Raw genomic sequence first — 18,550 nt, forward strand, 5'->3', positions numbered from 1 at the left:
TCAGACCTACCAAAGATCAAGCAGAAACTTTATTTGTGGTACAGTAAAACTCATTGATTGGCTGATCCCTGATTGGCTGTAGAGCTGTGATTAATGTGGGAGCACAAAGTACCTCTCATCCCTCCCCTCTGAGAGGGCTCGACCAATCAGCTCTCTCTTGACCTCCGGCTGTGAGAGGTAACAACATTAGAGCTGAAGATCTTTGCCCGAACCCGACGGGACCCGACAGGACCCGACGGATTCGGTCGGGTTTTGGCTTAATTAATATAATTTTACACGGGCTCGGGCCGGGCTCGGGCTTGCGCGGTAGTAATGCGCGGGTCGCAGGTAACCTGCGGGTTGGGTTGGGGCGGGTAAAGAAATTGTCACTTTTTTTGCGGGGCGGGTTGGGGCGGGTCTTTAAAAACAAAATTAAATAAAAAATCCATGTATGTTGCGTGCAATTCCCTTTAGCCTATATTAAATATTTGGGAATATCTATTTTCATATTTTCTTAAGTTCTTTGATAAGGTTACGTCACGTGACAAGGCACGAAAGCGCCAAGCAGCTACTGCTGCCAGTCACAACAAAAACAAAGAAATAAAAGTGAAGATGGAAGACGCGGTCGGGAATTTACATCATTAAAAGAAAGAAAGGTCAGGCTGCTAAATCTAATGTTTTAGCATTCTTTTTTTGCACAGCGAAGGTAAAAACGCTAAATGAACATTTCCGTGTGCTAAAAAAATGTCAGTGGTTATTTAGCATAGGCTGTAAACTGTAGGCCTGCCCTATACAAATCTAAAATTGTTTAGCCTAGATCACAAACTCTGCTTTGTAAATGTTTAAAATGTGTATCATTATCTTGTTATTAATATGACCTGATTTATTGTTCATATTTATAATCATATGTTGTCGCCGGTTTACAGGGTGATGTTTCCAAGCACTGAAATAAAGGCTGTTTTCATTTGAATTACAATGCCTAGTGTGTCTATTTATTGGTTGCAGGTGCGGGGCGGGGCGGGGTGTAAAAATAGATACAGAGGTGCGGGGCGGGCTGGGGCGGGCATAATGATTTCATAAAAACGGGACCCGCGGGTTGGAAAAATACCCGACCCACGCATCACTATTGCGCGGTAAATGAGCGGCCATGTGATGCGTTTTGATTAGCGCAAGAGAAATGCGAAAATGGATGCTGAGGAGGTTAAACAGAGGCTTCCCATTGGCGATTACGTTTTGGTTGCACCAGCAACTAAAGCGAAGTCTGCGGTGTGGGAAAGTTTTGACCATGTACATAATGAGAATAATGCGCCAGTGGGTTATGTGAAATGCAAAAAGTGCGACATTCTGTTGAAGTACGACAGCAAAACGGGTATTAAATAATAAATAATATCGGGCTGTAAACGGGTCCGTGCTTTTAAAAGGCTGTCAATCAAAATGTACTTGTCGGGCTGAAATCTGTCGGGCCTAACTTTTAAGGCCCGATCACAGCTCTAAACAGCATCACCCGGGGATCGAACCAGCGACCTCTCAGGGCGGTTCTAGTGAGGATTCTTGCTGCTGCATTTTGGACTAAATGAAGCTTGTTTATGCTTCTAGTAGAACATTCAAACAGTTAGAAATTACAATAATCCAACCTAGAGGTGACAAAAGCATGGACAATTTTTTTTTTACATTGTGTAGTGAAAATATATTTCTTATCTCGGCAATATTTCTGAGAGGCAGAAATGCTATCCTAGTAATGTTATCTATATGAGCTTCAAATCCTGTTACTGTGTGATTAAAAAGCTTACTTCTAGGACCTAGTACCAGTACTTCTGTCTTTTCAGGATAAAGATAAGGTCCTTCACACATTCCCTAACTTTATTGAGCTGTTTTTTCTTATCTCTGATTGCAGTGACATCTAACTGCGGGTCATCAGCATAACTATGAGGCGCCTCATACATAACAGTGGAAGCTAATACCATACTTACAAATTAGGTTTCCTTCGAGGAAAACTTCACTTTAGCACAAGTAGAGTCAGCCAGATAGGTTAGAAGTAATTAGTGAAATCACCTGTTTGGAACATGGGGAGAAATATAAAAACATTGTCTCAATATTTTTTGCCACTACTGTAGAATAGAAAAATTATTCCATTGTGGTTGTGTATAGAGGCAAGTAATAAAAAAATTGTAGCCGTGCAAATTATTTTGGACCTGACTGTTTTCTATATTTGGCCACATGGTGACTCTTGTGTTTAATCTTTATGTAACGTTCACACAGCCCCACTCGAGGTTGCCAGAATTACAGTTTTTACACCAAAGTGTGATTCAATAGGCAAACGTATTCACAATACTGACTTTGTGGAACCTTTTGCTTCAAATGTGGAGATACACCAAAAAAACATAATAAAAGTCCATAATTAAAAAAAAAAAAGAATGAAACAAATGTGTAACCGGTTTTGTGGTACTAGGTCCTTTCCCATCATTAGTGCCTGACCTCAATAATGCTCTTGTATCTAAATAGACAAAAATCCCGAGAGTCATAGTTTGAAATGAAGTGCAAAGCCATTCCAGGTGAGCCCTTTTCTCCCTGATAGAATGGGATATTCAACAGGTACTTGTGTGTGATGTCCAGCTGTCCACATACATTTGGCCATATACTGTATCTTAAACAGCTTGATATGCAAAAACAGTGAACATAAATTTACAGCATGTTTGGTGTATATTTATTTTTGCAATACTACCATATAGATTATTTATACCTCAACGATTGTGAAGAGGTGATTGGGGGAGTATGGAGTGTATTAATGTAATCTAAGAGGTGATGCCAACATGAATGGGTATACAGTTCAGAGGCGACATGGTGGCTTAGTGATTATCACTGTAGCCTTGCACCTCGAGGGTCAGGTTAGATTTAGGTCCGCCTCATCTGTGTGCATATTCTCCTGGAGATTGTAGGGTTTCCCCCGTGTCCTATGGTTACCTCCCTCTGTCCAAAGACATGCAGATTGGGCTATCAGGCGTCTCCAATAGTGTGTGAATGAGCGTGTGAGATGTCGTCAGGCAGGAAAGAGAAAGAAACATGGCAACCTTGTCCTTACTTGAACTGTGAACTGTGATGGTGAAGCCGACAAGGAAAGACGTTTATATTAATTAAAAACAAAACAGAACAAAAAAAATATATAATCAAGCACGTGTCTGATTAAAAAAATATATTTATATATTAAAAAAAACATTTTATCATATCATTTATCAGCATAAATTTCGCGGAACATCGAACTTCGCTAAACAGCTCTTAACCAGACCGTAACCAAAACAACCAAGAACAGCGCAGGAAGAATTCAATGTATTATTTTTAAACTATATTTATTGCCATATATTAGGATATCTGCGTTGAGAAACATTCTAAAACACGTTTGCTTGATCTACGCTGGATATTTTATTTATTTTATATCAATATGAACAAAAGTTTCGATTCTCCAGGATAAACCAATCCACTGTAGCTTGCTTTACTTTCACTTTCCACCTCGCCACGCCAGTGCCATGGCACGCATCTGGCTAAGAGGATACCAGGCTGTCCGAGGTAAGCGCACTAAATACAAAAACATGTCCACAAATAGTGTTTTAACTTAGCGATTTGATCAATTCCATCCTAATGATATAAGGTCCGAGGTTTCTCCGCATTATTACACACCTCTCATGTAGCAGGTTCGCTTCAGACGAGTAACTGCGCAGTTTGCCTTCTGCTCTCAAACAAACGCTTCGCGCGCCAACACTGGTCCAAAAACGCCTCAATGACTTCACCTACCTCTCCACACTTAAGGCTCAAACGTGCAGCAATGATAGCACTAAATATTATTTAGCTCAATGCTTTTTCTCACCAGTCTATAATAACAACTGATTACTTTCACAGCGATTCATTAGAAAAAAAGACCTAGTATATTAATTTTTTAGCCCATTTCCTTAATGGTTTATGAGGCAAGGTCAGTCTCACCTAACCACTCTTTTCTTTTGGTGTACACATTTCTTACATGCATTCCTTTCTGTACACATTACTTGTGACAATGGGGGGAAAGGGGAAAGTTAACTCCATTGTGTTAACATTGGAGCATGTATTAACATTAGCCATTTTTTGAACAGCAGATGGATGAATATGGAGGAGTTGGACCTGGAAGAGGATGTTCGGGTTGTGGTGGCCCTGGAGACCACTGCAATAGTCGATGTTTTGTGCTTGCAAAGAAATAATGTTCTACAGCAGATCTATGGGTTGGTGGATGCCCGGACACGAGAGCGGGTACAGAACCTGCCCAGCCTCAGGGAGTCTGTGTCGAGTGTTGTGGATTACTTCAAAAATTCAGACCAGAACAGATGCCGCCATTTTCTGGACACTTTTTGGGGGTTCTGTGAGAATATTCCCTTAGAACTAGAGATACAAATTTTATCAGTGGCAGGATCCTCAACTGGTAAGTCCTGTTCAGCATAATGCCCACACGCCCGTATCATTTCTTAGCCAATGGTCAGTGTAACAATAAGGCTTTAGTGTATGCTTTATGTAATGCGAATTATCTACACTGAAAAAAATAATCAACAATTAGCAGGATATTAAAGTTATGAACAAAGATGTCCATAAAATGAGCAAAAATATATAATGATAATTAATGGTACAAAATGGAGTTAATGTTTAACTTATTAAACAAACTCAAACTCTATGTATTGTCCTAATATCAAACATATCAAACTCTATGTATTGTCCTAAAATAGACACAATATTAATATTATGAACAAGTGTACAACTGTGGCCCAACTGTGGTTCTCTTCAAAATGCTATATGATATAAAATGTAGTGTATAAAAGTATACGAAAAGATATCTCTTTTCAGTTCAGATTGAAGGTCACTTGACAAAATGTCGAAACAAAGTGAAAGTGAAAGAACGGTAGTACAAAGAAATGTGGAAATGCAGAAAAATAATTATTTTATTGTGATTCAGTTTAAAGTTGGAATGTACCTAAGAGTCTGCTTTCTTTTTCTTTCTCTTTGTGTTGTGAAGGAGCACTGGTAAACAACTCTCATCTGCCAGATTTAGAAAATTCCCCTCGATCACGTAGTGCAAAACGTGCATGTCTAGGTACTTTTTACATTTGCTTATTACATGTCCGTCATTGTAATTTACAGTATAAATGCCTAAATTAATTTTATTAATTCTCTTAAATAAATATGTGGAAAGCATAGTAAAAATGTACTTTTTTTCATCCAGATCAGGTGCAGAGTTACATAAATGCTGTAAAACATTTTCTACAAAAGAAATTTGAGAAAGTGACAAAAGACATAAAGAAAAAGGTTTGTCTAGATCAGACATGGCTGTGCTGGAAGATGCAAAAATATGCACGGGTGAGAGACAGACAAGCAAAAGCCCAGGAAGGGGAAGAAGTTTCTACAGAGCATAAAGAGTCTATTGAGGCTTTGTTGAAGAAAACAGGCAGAGTGGTGATGCTATCAGGTCAAGCTGGGTCTGGTAAAACCCTGTTAATGCATTACCTTGGCCACCACTGGGCTCAGGGTTCTTATCCTTCTATTCAGCTTCTTTTCCTGCTGGAGTTTCGTCAGCTCAACCTTGTCTCACAGCCCTTGTCTCTGAAAGAGCTCCTGTTTCGTTTCTTTCTTCCATCTGAGGAGGACCATGAACAAAGTGAAGCAGTACTCAATTATGTTCTCTCTAACCCTGAGAAAATCTGCTTTATATTTGATGGATATGATGAGTTTGGGGCACGATTTACAGACCCAAAGGAGCTTGATGGTGATGTAAACCATTACCAGAAGCTGCCACTGGCTGATCTCCTCTCCGCACTATGTAGCTCTAAGATCCTGCCTGGGTGCACAGTGCTGGTCACTTGTAGGCCACGGGATGCTTTTGATCTATTTGGGAGTTCTGGCTATTTTGTTGCAGAGCTGCTTGGGTTCAATCAACAACGTGTACAGGAATACACTGAGGAGTACTTCCATGAAAAGGGAAGTGAAATCAAAGAAAGAGCAGTGAGCTTGCTAATGAACAGTCATCATCTGCTCTCCATGTCTCATGTTCCAGGTTTGTGTCATGTTTGCTGTGTCTGCTTAGATCATTTCCTCTCCAGAGATATGTCTCAGCAACCTATTCAGCTTCCTACATCCTTGACACAAATCTACCTCCAAATCCTTTCTGCTTTTATTAATCGTGGCCAAGGTTGTGGATCGTCTGATAATCATACCACGTTACTTGAGGCATATAGGGTTCAAATTAATACATTGGGCAAGCTTGCAATGAATGGTCTGGAGAAAAGCCAGATAGTATTCCCGGCAGATGAACTGCCTACAGAGATAATGAACTTTGGCGCCAATGCTGGAATTCTGTCTCGTGTGGATCTCACTTGCGCAGATGGATCACGACGTCTGGGCTGTGCCTTCACTCACCTAACAATGCAGGAATTCATGGCTGCTCTGCACCTCATGACAAGCTCAGACATCACAGAGGTTAAGCTAAAGGAGAAGCTGAACCTGAAAAGCCGATGGACTGCTAAGACTGATCCAAAATCTGTGTTTACAGACTCCCTTCACCTCTATATGTGTGGACTTGCTGCAGAGGCCTGCACTTCAAACCTTGTTCTGCTTGAAGGTACTGAGAACGCCAGAACTGTTGTTCAAAAGCGACAGGAAACTGTGCTTAAGATTTTGCAGCGCTTTGTTGTCAGTGGACGTCAAACAGGACCAAAGATTATTGAGCTGTGCCGGTGTGCCCATGAAACACAAAACCTCGATTTGGCCAGGGCTGTTGGTTCAAGAGATCGATTTGAGTTGCGGAATATAAGACTCAACCCTGTAGACATTGACGCCTTAGCGTTTGTGACTTCATCTGTAAATCAGATGGTATATCTGGACTTTGGTGCCTGCTCCATTGAACCAGAGTGTCTAAGCCTCCTTGTCAACTGCAAGAACCTGGAAACCCTCATGTGAGTTGCAAATTCTTATACAGTATATCCATTACAACACCATAGATATCTTTGCATCGATTTATTATATGATACATTTTATACTAGAAATATGTGCAATCCCTACAATTAGAAGCAATTTAAAGATATTTTCTTCTTTTCACACAAAACAAAAGGATTCCCCTAAGCACTATTAATTAAAAAATAAAAAGTTGGTTTAATAGAAATATTAAATATTGCCTTATGTCCATTTACTCTACATTGTTTAAATGACTGAATATGTGGATATTTACATAGGTAGGAGCATATAATATTACCTTAGAGCAAGAAATAATAACTTTTCATATTTGCCAAAGAGTTACATTTAGGCAATGGCATAATCATATAAAAATGTACAATCATGTGTTAAAAAAAGTTCGTGCTTCACCACCCCTTGATTAACTGATCATGTGCAGTCCTCTAAAAAAAGCAGAAGATTGGGCGGTTTGCTGGTCTGGTGCGTTCATGTGTGTTTTAACACAATGCCTAGAGAGAAAGACATTAGCAATGGTCTAAAAGAAGCAATAGTTGCTGCACAATAATCTGGAAAGGGGTTTATAAACCTATTCCCAAACGGTTTTGAGTTATACTGTACATTCTACAGTAAGAGGAGTTAGTTACGGTTTGCAAATACAGTTTGCTTGAAATTCGACAGAAACACCTCAAAGTCACTGTCAAGTACACTGGTGAATCTACATTAGAATGGTTTAAAAATAAATTTTGGAATGGCCTAGTCGAAGCCCAGACCTCAAGCCAATTGAAATGCTGGGGCAGTACCTTTAGAGAGCTGTGCATAGGCGACTGCCCAAAAAACTGGTAAAAAAAAAAGGAACATAAATTATTATTTTAAGTTATTGCTGCTAAAGTTGGATCTAAAAACTATTGAATTAGGGGGGTACTTATTATTGCCAATTTTTTATTTTTTATTTTTGCCTTAATTTTTCCTAAGTAAATAATGACAGTGAAATAAGTTATATGTTGTCATTCGTCTGAAGTTGTATTTGCCTAATACTAAGACTCGCTACGGTCAGCATATTATGTTTTTAGACAAAAAATATAGAATTAAATAAGGGTGCACTTACATTGACACATGACTGTAAGTCAGTGAGGGCAGAGCAATGAATTTATTTGAAAGTAGATGGCACTTGGGGCACTTCGTACTTGTGTACGGGGGCATTCAAATCATAATTTACAGAAGACTTAAAGGACAGTTTGTTGATAAGACTGTTAGCCGCAGTAAGACATTTGAATTATGCAAACGTTTTAAAAAAGGCTTTACAGTATGAATCCATGAATGAAGATCCTAGCTGAAGTGGCTTGAAACCCAGTGGAGTCATTCCTGTAATATTCAGCAAGAAGAAGGCCTGATTCTTAAAAATCGACAGATAACTTGTTATTGCCACATCCCCCATAGAGTCTTGACCTTGCTCCAAGTGATTTCATGCAATTAAAGGAGTTCCTTGGAGGCCAGTATTTCAGATGTGAAGCAGGCAGTCTAATTCTGGCTCCGGTGTACTGAGAAAACATACTACCTTGATGATATCCAAGCACTAGTGAAAGTATGGGATTAGGGGATTATTTCAAGAAATAAAGGTTTTTACTCTTGTAACTGTGTTCTATTATTCTGCAATCAAAAACCCTGGTTTGACTTAAACGCCCCCTTGAGGATCTATATACAATGATGATGACAGCAAAAAAAAGTTGCAGAAACTGGGCATGTACAGTAAGATTGCAATAAAGACCAGGGGCCTCATGTACAAAGACTTGCATTGAATTCATACAAAAACATTGCGTACGGACAAAGCTGTAAATGTGCGTACGCAGTAAAAAAAATCTGATGTATGAAACACTGCGTACAGGGAATCAAACGCATATTCTCTTTGTACAACGTGAAATTGAGCGCACGTGCACAAAACCCCTCCCTGCTTCCTCCCCCGTATAAATATGGTAATGACTCCACTTTGGCAAAACCAAACGAAAAAGCAATGGCAAAAGCAAGCAAGAAGAGAAACTTTACAAAATGTGAATTGGAGGTGCATCTATCGGAGGTAGACCAGAGAAAAACTTTGTTATTTGCAAGTTTGTCCTCCGGAATTGATAACAAAATAAAAAAAAACTTAGCTGGAATAATATCTTTAAATACATCACTCACCAAGAAGCCACACATCGCGCACCCTGCCCCCTTGGAGCCTCATTCCAACCATGCTGTTTGTGAGGATGAATGAATCATGGGTTGTCCCAGGCCACCTTGCCACAATATTTGTTAGGCGCATTTGAGCATCACATATTATTTGCACAATTATTGAATGAAAATGTTTCCGATTCACGTATGCAAATTTGTCTTCAGATGGCGCCTTTATAGCAATGTGCGTGCAGTAGATCGCTCTAATTACATTAGGAAAATCGGCGATAGCTGCAAATTGCGCTTTAATGTTTGGCTGGTCAACTGAATGGTATGGAAACCTTATATACCTGCTAGACATGCGGATGACCCCTCCCATACAGCTGGCATTGCACGGCTCAAAGACGACTGGCTTAACCCCGATCGGTCTGCCAGTTCCTTTTAGAAAGAACCAGTTGCCAGGAAACCAAGCGTTGTCAGCACCTGTAAGGGAACGGGTAATGCGTAGCTCCTCGCTGTCTCTCTTTCCAAATTTGGACCCAACTCAGCACAGAGCTCCAAGAGGATAGCTCTTGGAAATCTGAAACGGCTAATAAGCCAGTCATCATCGAGGCCCCAGGTGATCGTTTTTAGCTGTCCAGTTTAGTTGTACCTGTGAGCACTGTAGGTTTAGATTTAGATTTTTGTCTTAAACCGATGCAGCCTTCTGCTGTTAGAGCTTATCCACAACAAAAATCTATGTGTAGTGAAGATTTTCTGCTCACTGTGTTTGTAAAGAGTACTTATTTAAATAGTAGCTTAAATCAGTCTCTCAGTGGATGTTGTAGGTTTTTGCACCATTATAAACTTGCACATAAAATCCATTACATTATTAAAAGGACCACCTCTGCTTAAAAAAAAAGTAAAACAAAAATCTTGCCACATGACCTCAAGCACCATCTTCTTTTTCTTTTTTTATTACTTTTATTAGCATTTTGGCTCTGTAAGGAACAACAAATAGGAGGTACACCAATGTCTATTTTGGTTAGAATTGTTGCCAACCAAGGAGGGTGAAGGCTATTAGGTGCTTCCTCTTAGAAACTCACACAAACTGGCTGCATGGGGGGAAAAAATCTTCAGCTAGGGTAGACAGCGAATGAAAACATAAAAATGGCAAAGGCATCTGTCTCCAGTGCTACAACAGAAGAGGATGAACAAACCTGGCCTCGTATACAAAACATGTTTTGCTTACACACAGTGCAAAAGAACAGCTTCATAATGCAGTGTCTTCTCTGTCTGCCAAAACAGACAGACATTTCATCATATAAATACTCGACGTCTAACCTGAGGAAACGTTGCACTTAATTTGGCTGTTTTATTTAATGTTGCAATGTTAGCATATATAATTAGCAAATAAGCTAGAGGCTAAAAAATATTTTCTTACATTTGTTCCGCTGGACACAGTTTATGGTAAAGTGAGACCTCATGTACACATGTTCTAATGTTATTTACCTGCTGAGCCATTTGGAGGGCAACTGAATATACACTATATCTTACACTGGAAATAGTTTACACTGTTCAAACATGCATATGTTACCTACAGTAGATATTTGTTTTTATTTTTATTTATTTATTTGATTTATTTTATTATTTGGAAATGACAGAATTTGTACATTATTTTGTCATTTTGTCTGGCTGCTTAAATAATCTTATAAAAAAAAATCGGACATCATGATGAAACAGTTACTCAGTACTTAAATAGTCTTTAAAAAAAAATTTTTAACCCTTACTTAAGTAATATTTTGGATGGCCACTTTTTTACTTTAACTTGAGTAATATTATTCTGCAGTACAGCTACTCTACAATTTTATATGCTACAAGTTTTGGCTACTCTACCCACTTCTGGTACATACTGTATAACATATGACCTAAATAGACCTGTTCATTGCCTCAACAGATAACATTAACCTGCATATAAATCTATTTCATTTCAGTTTTCGTAGTCGTAAGTATGACGACAAGTTTGCAGTGGCTTTGTCTGGGATCCTGACCCAACTCCAGAGCTTGAAGCATTTAGAGTGAGTTTGTTGGTCTAACCAGTACTTTTGTCTCCTCACTTTTCATGGTGTTAAACAGCTCATTGTGTACTGTGCCTTTCACATTATTACGTTATCCACAGATTTATCAGTGCTTGCCTCACTAATAGCGGAGCTGCTAAGCTTTTCAAGGCTTTGGAGTGCTGCCGGCAAATCACACACCTTAAGTAAGAGACTCTGCTTTTAATACTGCAATATAACCCAAATAATACTGCACAGTCAATTAGAGTTTAATACGTGTACCTTTAGCTGAATGTAAAATGCAGTTCCCAAGAAAAAATAATGAAAATGCAGTTTCATGATTTTTGCTCTGGTTTAAAAAATAGTGCTTGGCGTGCTTCAACACTCTTTGGCATTTTTTAACTACTTCATAGCTACTTCATAGCATTAAAGTGCTGGGGCAGAGCTAAGGTGGAATATACAGGAGTGCTATGTAAATGCACAGAACGGCTGGAAGTTTGGTATAGTAAAGCAACAGATAATAACGAGTACTTAAGAATAACAGTGCATAGCAAAAATCATTGAAGCAGGAGGTGGGCTTAAGTCAACAAAAGAATTCTGATTCCTGAGTGATGGTAAAATGGTTACCTAAACCGAATTAATTGAAATGTGTGTTATATCAGTGTGAGTGATAACCATCTGTCAGATGAAAGTGTAAAGAAGATCGCAGCGATGATTCCCAAACTGGCTAACCTCACATCCGTCAAGTAGGTGGATTCACTTGTTGGGTTTCATTTATTTATTTATTTATTTATTTATTTTTAGTAAAAGTAGAGAACAGAAAGTCATATGTAACCTAATATCATTCTAAAAGGGAACTTTTAGAACCTTGGCGTACGTAATTATTTACTGAACCTGTCAACATGTAATTTCATTTCCTAATTGTGGTCTGTTCTGAATATTATTAGGTTGGGGAAGAACAACATTACCAACAGTGGAATCTTTCTACTCATTGAAAAAATGGCAGGCTTGCTGAAAATTAAGAAAATCTATGCAAAGTAGGATCTTTTGTTTATTATGAATTCTTATAATCTTGTGAAATATTTCAGTGCTAACAAAATTATAAGGTACAAATATAATATTCCTAGCAATCACAACAGAGCATTAGAAATCAACAAAAACAATGCTTCTATTTTTGTTTACAGTGCACAAGAAAAGAAAATCGATGTTCTGTTCTGGTCAAGCCCCACAAAGTGAGTAGTAGCTACCGTTGGAAAATGGTGCTTGAGTAACCATAGAACACTATTAAAATTGTATAATAGGATTAAAGATTAATTTGCTGTTAAATTAACACTTCACATGCAATACAATGAGTGAATACAATGAGTGAAGGAAGCTACTATGTATCTAAGTACTATATTGTGAGTAAAATCTTAATGTAATAGTATCAGTAAAAAATGATTTAGGAACAAAAAGTAGAAAATAAAGAGAAAAAAACACCACATCATTACCACCATTATCAACTAATTTATTTATTTATTTATTATTTCTTATAAATTGTTATTCATTGATATATTATAATGTGCAACCTGTTTGTATGAACACTAGTATGCAACCGAGAGTATATGATATGATATGATATGATATGATATGATATGATATGATATGCTATGATATGATATGATATGCTATGATATGGGCTATTTCAATTTATTTGCTGACATGGCATTTATTTTCATTTGCCCCCTTTCTTAAAAAACAAACAAACCGCTGAATATGATTTTAAAGACTTTGATTTTAAAAGCAACTATGTTTAAAACATCCTTTTTCTTTTTTTTCATTAGCAGTGCAAACACAGAGGACCCAAACAATGCTGGAAATTTCAAGGAAGTAATGTATGTGAAATAGTTTTATAAATTGATGGCTAGGATATTTTTTACACACTTTGTTTATCATGATGTTAAGGCTTAAATCTAATATCTGTCAATATTCCACCAAATTAAACTGTTACAATTAAGCAGTGGAATAAATAATTGTTGGCATAATAATAATGATATGGGACAAACTATTGGACACACACAAACACACAGACACACAGTTAGGGCAGTTAGGCAGCTGCATTTATCTCAATTCTCCTACTGGTTATTTCATTTTGCCTTCAAGAAAATGTCAAAAGTTCTGTGGTCTGTGCTTCTGTATAATTTTTACTTTGATTGGGCAGTGTGTGCTTACTCTACCCATTTTCCTAAGAAAAAAGATGATTGAGTCAACAATCCACTTTATTTGTGTTATTTATATACTTGTGATTATTTCATCCTCAGTCATTAAAGGTAATGTGCTACTGATGTGTCAGCAACATAGGGTGAAAAATATCAGCCCGAATGCACACTTTTCAGGATGCATTTTATATGTTGTAATAAAAAATAGGTTGCAACACCCAAAGAGATTTGGAGTAGTTCCCTGTTTCCATCAAACTTTTTTGCAGTTGTTGTTGTTCCTATGCTGTTGAGCCCATTGGGTGACAGCTTCCATTGTTTTTATAGCAGTGGTTTTTAAACGTTGAAAGTATAAAACATGCTTGTTAGCAAATACAAACATAATAATGTTTCCCCATTTTTGTGTTTAGTTTGAATGACTTGAATCTCAGATGTGTCAATGTGTCCAATCTGTGCAAAGTCCTCAAAGGCTGCTCCACTCTTACTGTCCTAAAGTAAGTGTTTTTATACACCACACAGTAAGGCTTTAAATTTAGTTTTACCATCATTCATTCATTCATTCATTCATTTTTTTTTATCTAAAGCATCACTGAGTCAAACTCTGACCTTCCTGCTTAGTAAAAGTATGCTGTCAGAGCCATTTTAACTCATGTGCTTCCTGTTTTTTTTTTAATCTATTTTTTCCCTTTCAGTTTGTCATCCAACTTGCTGAGTACCAATGGTCTGAAGAAGCTGCTTGAACAACTGCCTTCTTTTGACACGCTTAAAGAAATCAAGTGTGTTATACATTGTTATAGATTTAATTTGTTCATTTGAGTGTCATATGTGATGCTGTAGTTTTATATTTATATAAATGTCATTGTGAATTGTCCTCATATCTAGTGTCAGTGACAATGCAGTGGATATGGATGGGGTGGTGCTTCTCTCAAATTACCTTTGTAATAGTACCTTTTACGTTAAACACCTTAGTGAAGTAAACGCTAGGTAAGAGCTTTAACAATAAAGGATATCCTCTTACAATGAGTTATTATTGTGGCTTAACATCGGTAAAAACATTCTATGTGGCTATGTGTTACTAGCCACAACGGAAGGAGGAAACTGGTCTTGAAGTTCAGTGGCAGTGAAAGGTAATTTGCTAAAAGTTTGCAGTTGCTCGGTCTGACAATATGCAGCGGGAAGCGTATGATTCATAACAGTGTATTGTTTCCTGCAGTGATGCACAGGTGACATCACATGACTGTGATATTTTGCCCAAAAAATTCAGGTAAAACTTTCTTGCTATATGTGCAGGATTAGTTTCTGCTACATCTTAAGACTAATTTGCACACTGGAAAATATGCATTTTTTAAAATTTAACCTTTATATAATTTCAGCTTAACTGAATGTGACATACAGCCTACACACATGAAGGAGCTGTGTAAGAATCTGAGCAGTTGCCGAAATCCGCTAGACTTGGAGTGAGTTCATTGTTATTTCCCCTGCTGTATAAATATACCACAGTTGCATTTTGCATTTTGGGATTTTTTCTTATTGTTTTATGTTGCAGTTTCTCTCATGGTACGTTAATGGATGAGTCCATTGGGGAGTTATTAAGGTTCCTTTCAAAGATGGTATCTCTCAGACTGCTTAAGTAAGGATTTTTATTCAGTTTGACTAGATGAAAAAAACTATAAAATTGCTGTATTGTCATTTTAAGACTGCTTTGATACCTCTTCTAGTTTAAGTCACGTCCAGATGTCAACCGATAGTGCTTTGTTGTTGGTCCAACTGCTTTCTGATTGCCAGCGCACTGCAGCTGTGGAACTCAGGTAACTTAAAAATGACTGTAAACATTTACAATAAGATGAACATACATCTTTTTCCTGAACATCTCTTTGTTCAACCACTGCCTAAAAAAATTGCCTAACCCAAATGTACTGTCAATACCAAGATGAATTCCAAAAAAAAAATCCTGTTTTTTTTTTTTTTATCTCAGAACTCATTTTTACCAAATATAAGTTCCAAAAGCAGAAGTGCTGAATTTGTAAAGATGTTTTGCAAACAATATTAAGATAACATATGTTATGTAGTTACAAATATGAATTGCAAACTTATGTGGCAAATCTCTGTACATGATGTTCAGGAAGTAATTAAGCAGGCATGAACTGAACAAATGACACCAGAGTACTGAGTATATCATTTTGACACTATGCTTAGCTAGACTCAGCAGTTTTAGAAGAATAACGGACTCAATACTAAATATTGATTGTTGTAAAGCACTTTCATTGCATAAAATAACAAATTATTCTTATTAATTTGACTGTCATTACTTTAAAAATTAAGAATATTTTAAAATATAGAATTTTACTTTTGTCTCAATACTTTTGGCCATCACTCCTTCCTCGGCAAATCAAAAATAATCTCTAGTGAAAAGTGGATTTATTTATTTATTCATTCATTCTGATTATTTGGTCACATACTAATTATGGTTATTAAAGCATTTTTTAAGACTACGTGCCCCTTGCAGTTCTCCTGCTTCGTGCTTTCTGTTTTAAAAAGTGGGTTCAGTGGGTTACTCTATCTACAGTACCTATGACCTGTTAGTGGAGCTTCATGACTGTCATCTATTCACAGACCACAGGGAAAAGCATTCGTTAAGTTCCTTCAAGCCACATCAGAAACTGCAACATGCAAGTGAGTAATTTGAGAAGAAAAGCAAACTGTGGACGTGCGATGTGTAGTAATGACTGAATAACATTGTTTTGTTTCTCTTTTTAATCAACAGGTTGAACCAATATAAGCTGAGCAGTGCGAATGTGACAAAGCTCTGTAGTATACTGAAGCATTGTCATCATCTGACTGATCTGGAGTAGGTGTTTTCCAGTTCTAAGTCTGTCAGTTATTATTTAGTGTTAGTGTTGTTATTATTAGTAATTAATTCCCGTTAAACCTTCCTTGATAACAAAAAAAGCAACAAAAGTGATTTCTTTTTTTTCCTTAATATAGTTTGTCCAGTAACTTCCTTCAAGATGAGGGTGTGAAGACCTTTGTTCAGATTTTGCCCAAACTTAAGATCTCTAATTCAGTAAGGTAAAGCCAATGTTTGTCTCACAGGTTGTTTAATACGTGGTTAAACTTCCTCTGCTAAGCTGTGCAATCTGTTGCTAAATACATAAATGTGTCAATCATTCGGATTTGGAAATGTCTAAAAATCTTGTGCCAGAGTAGGGAACATCTTCATCTTGTCTAAGCCAGAATGAATTCATGTTGTTTCCATTTCCTCCTTTTATCATGAGCCTCACAACACGTGATGACTTTAGTCCCTGTATTAAAAAAATAAATAAAAGTAAAAAAATCCTTTCCCATAAAATATGTCTTTAAGTTTCCAAAATGTGATTTAAAAAGATTTTTTTTCTGTATTTGATCCATCACATCAAGTCAGGTATTAAGTCACATTTTGGGTAATATGAGTTTTTGAATGTTTTTTAGATTCCTCGTTAAATAAGCTCCATTTTAGTACCCTATCATGACCACTTGTGGAGATATGGCCAGTGGGAGTTTGTTTATATAGAGAGTCTCAGAAAATTTCATCAGTACAATAGTATCTATCAAAGTTTTAACAAAAATCAGTTGATAAATACCTTATCTTCCTGATCTTTTAACAGAATCCCAAACGTTGTTTTACGGCACTTTAATGATCATAATCCAAGCTGATTACTTCAGCTGTGGTAGACAAATATGCTTTTTTTTTTTTTTTTTAATAAAATGATGTTATTTTCAGGGAAACCCTGGTTGGCTCAGGGTTTTCTCTTTTTTACTATGTCATGAAAAAATAATTCTATGCATACTTCAAAACTTACAAAATGCGACTTAATACTTGACTTGATATGACAGGAAGTACACTAATAATAAGTACCTTTATGACTTTATGTCATCAAACCGCATTTTCATTTATGTATACATTGCTGGTAATAACAAAGGGCATATATTAGGGAAACACTATTAGTTAAATATAAATTAAAATAATGCTACAATTTGTGCTAGAGCACAAATGTTGAACAATAGTGGGAATAGGAATGGAATTCAGACTTCAGATTCGCGATCGGATTGTGAGCAGGCCCAGGCCCGTGCCTCATTATCACTAACACTAACTTTCAATGACAACAGTAACACAGTGCCTTTATAGCAGTTGCGCTGAAATACATGCATCTAACATTAAATTGCTGGGGAAAATTGTCAGTAGTAACTTAGACAGATCAAGATCATTTCATCCTTATACATTTCCCCAATTTTATAATAACTAATCATTTTCCACAGCCTCAACGATAACAACCTCACTGAAAATGGGGTGCTCTACCTGCTGAGTTTAATGAACACATGCGAAAGGGTGGCTGCTGTGGAAGTGAGGTAAAGCTTTCTTTAAGGGTTTATTCACTTGCTGTACATAAAGCTCATTGTTTGCTGCTGAATAAGATGTAGTAGCCGACAAGCAACCACATATATTGTATATAAGTGACATTTAGTGTCTTATAATTGCTTTTGAATTCTTCACCAACGTGATATTTATTCTATGTTTTGTTTATAAAATTATTTCAGTCTCGCAAAGGAGATGCAGCAGGCTCTGATTCGCTTTGATCAGAAGAATTTAACAGGCAAATTTTTCAGGTTAGTACGGGCTCACCATATCATTTTCTCTCACCATAATTCTAATGAAATAGAAAGTAAAAATGCTTTATGTTGATTTGGTGTTCGGTCACAACACGTTTTGTTACTAAATTTTTTCTTTCTGTTTCACACAATTTTTTCTTTTCTGTTTCTTTTCTCCTTCTTCCTCATTTATACACTGCAGTCTGAGAAATTGCTGTTTTGATTCAAAGCATTTGAGCAGTTTTGTGGATACACTTACCAGTTGTCCCAAACTTACCCTCCTGTGAGATTATTTATTTATTTATTACTAATATAATATAATATAATATAATATAATATAATATAATATAATATAATATAATATAATATAATATAATATAATATAATATAATCACTGAAGGAAATTAGCATGGCATCATGTCAGTGTTGTATGATTTGCTCTGCTCTCCCCTAGGTTAACATCATGCACTGTGCAAAGTCAAGATTTATACCATCTACTGAACAAATTGGCGACACTGAGCTCAATACAAACTCTAGAGTAAGAATCTTAAGCACACATACTTACACTCACACAATTATTTCTTACGGTGCTGTGAAAAAGTATTTGCCTGATTT

The 18,550-nt window shown here is 36.9% G+C and overlaps 1 protein-coding gene across 2 annotated transcripts in view; it reads left to right on the plus strand.

The window, feature by feature from the left end:
- Nucleotides 1-3,227: 3,227 nt before the first annotated feature.
- Nucleotides 3,228-18,550, plus strand: part of nlrc5 (NLR family, CARD domain containing 5) — a 28,291-nt gene continuing 12,968 nt past the window's right edge. The window contains exons 1-25 of one of the 2 annotated variants that reach the window (XM_053500362.1): nucleotides 3,228-3,540; nucleotides 4,098-4,420; nucleotides 5,006-5,083; nucleotides 5,213-6,938; nucleotides 11,052-11,135; nucleotides 11,237-11,320; nucleotides 11,777-11,860; nucleotides 12,062-12,151; nucleotides 12,299-12,346; nucleotides 12,941-12,988; nucleotides 13,720-13,803; nucleotides 14,002-14,085; nucleotides 14,192-14,293; nucleotides 14,389-14,436; nucleotides 14,523-14,573; nucleotides 14,683-14,766; nucleotides 14,856-14,939; nucleotides 15,028-15,117; nucleotides 15,923-15,982; nucleotides 16,074-16,157; nucleotides 16,295-16,378; nucleotides 17,606-17,695; nucleotides 17,885-17,953; nucleotides 18,138-18,218; nucleotides 18,390-18,473. In XM_053500362.1, coding sequence (XP_053356337.1) covers nucleotides 4,105-4,420; nucleotides 5,006-5,083; nucleotides 5,213-6,938; nucleotides 11,052-11,135; nucleotides 11,237-11,320; nucleotides 11,777-11,860; nucleotides 12,062-12,151; nucleotides 12,299-12,346; nucleotides 12,941-12,988; nucleotides 13,720-13,803; nucleotides 14,002-14,085; nucleotides 14,192-14,293; nucleotides 14,389-14,436; nucleotides 14,523-14,573; nucleotides 14,683-14,766; nucleotides 14,856-14,939; nucleotides 15,028-15,117; nucleotides 15,923-15,982; nucleotides 16,074-16,157; nucleotides 16,295-16,378; nucleotides 17,606-17,695; nucleotides 17,885-17,953; nucleotides 18,138-18,218; nucleotides 18,390-18,473 — 3,737 coding nt within the window. In that variant the 5' untranslated portion in view covers nucleotides 3,228-3,540; nucleotides 4,098-4,104. Of the gene's footprint in view, nucleotides 3,541-4,097; nucleotides 4,421-5,005; nucleotides 5,084-5,212; nucleotides 6,939-11,051; nucleotides 11,136-11,236; nucleotides 11,321-11,776; nucleotides 11,861-12,061; nucleotides 12,152-12,298; nucleotides 12,347-12,937; nucleotides 12,989-13,719; nucleotides 13,804-14,001; nucleotides 14,086-14,191; nucleotides 14,294-14,388; nucleotides 14,437-14,522; nucleotides 14,574-14,682; nucleotides 14,767-14,855; nucleotides 14,940-15,027; nucleotides 15,118-15,922; nucleotides 15,983-16,073; nucleotides 16,158-16,294; nucleotides 16,379-17,605; nucleotides 17,696-17,884; nucleotides 17,954-18,137; nucleotides 18,219-18,389; nucleotides 18,474-18,550 lie in introns of both variants that reach the window. The other variant, XM_053500361.1, reaches the window with a different exon arrangement.

The sequence above is a fragment of the Clarias gariepinus genome, chromosome 7, assembly GCF_024256425.1.
Source record: "Clarias gariepinus isolate MV-2021 ecotype Netherlands chromosome 7, CGAR_prim_01v2, whole genome shotgun sequence".
Classification (NCBI taxonomy): Eukaryota; Metazoa; Chordata; class Actinopteri; order Siluriformes; family Clariidae; genus Clarias; species Clarias gariepinus.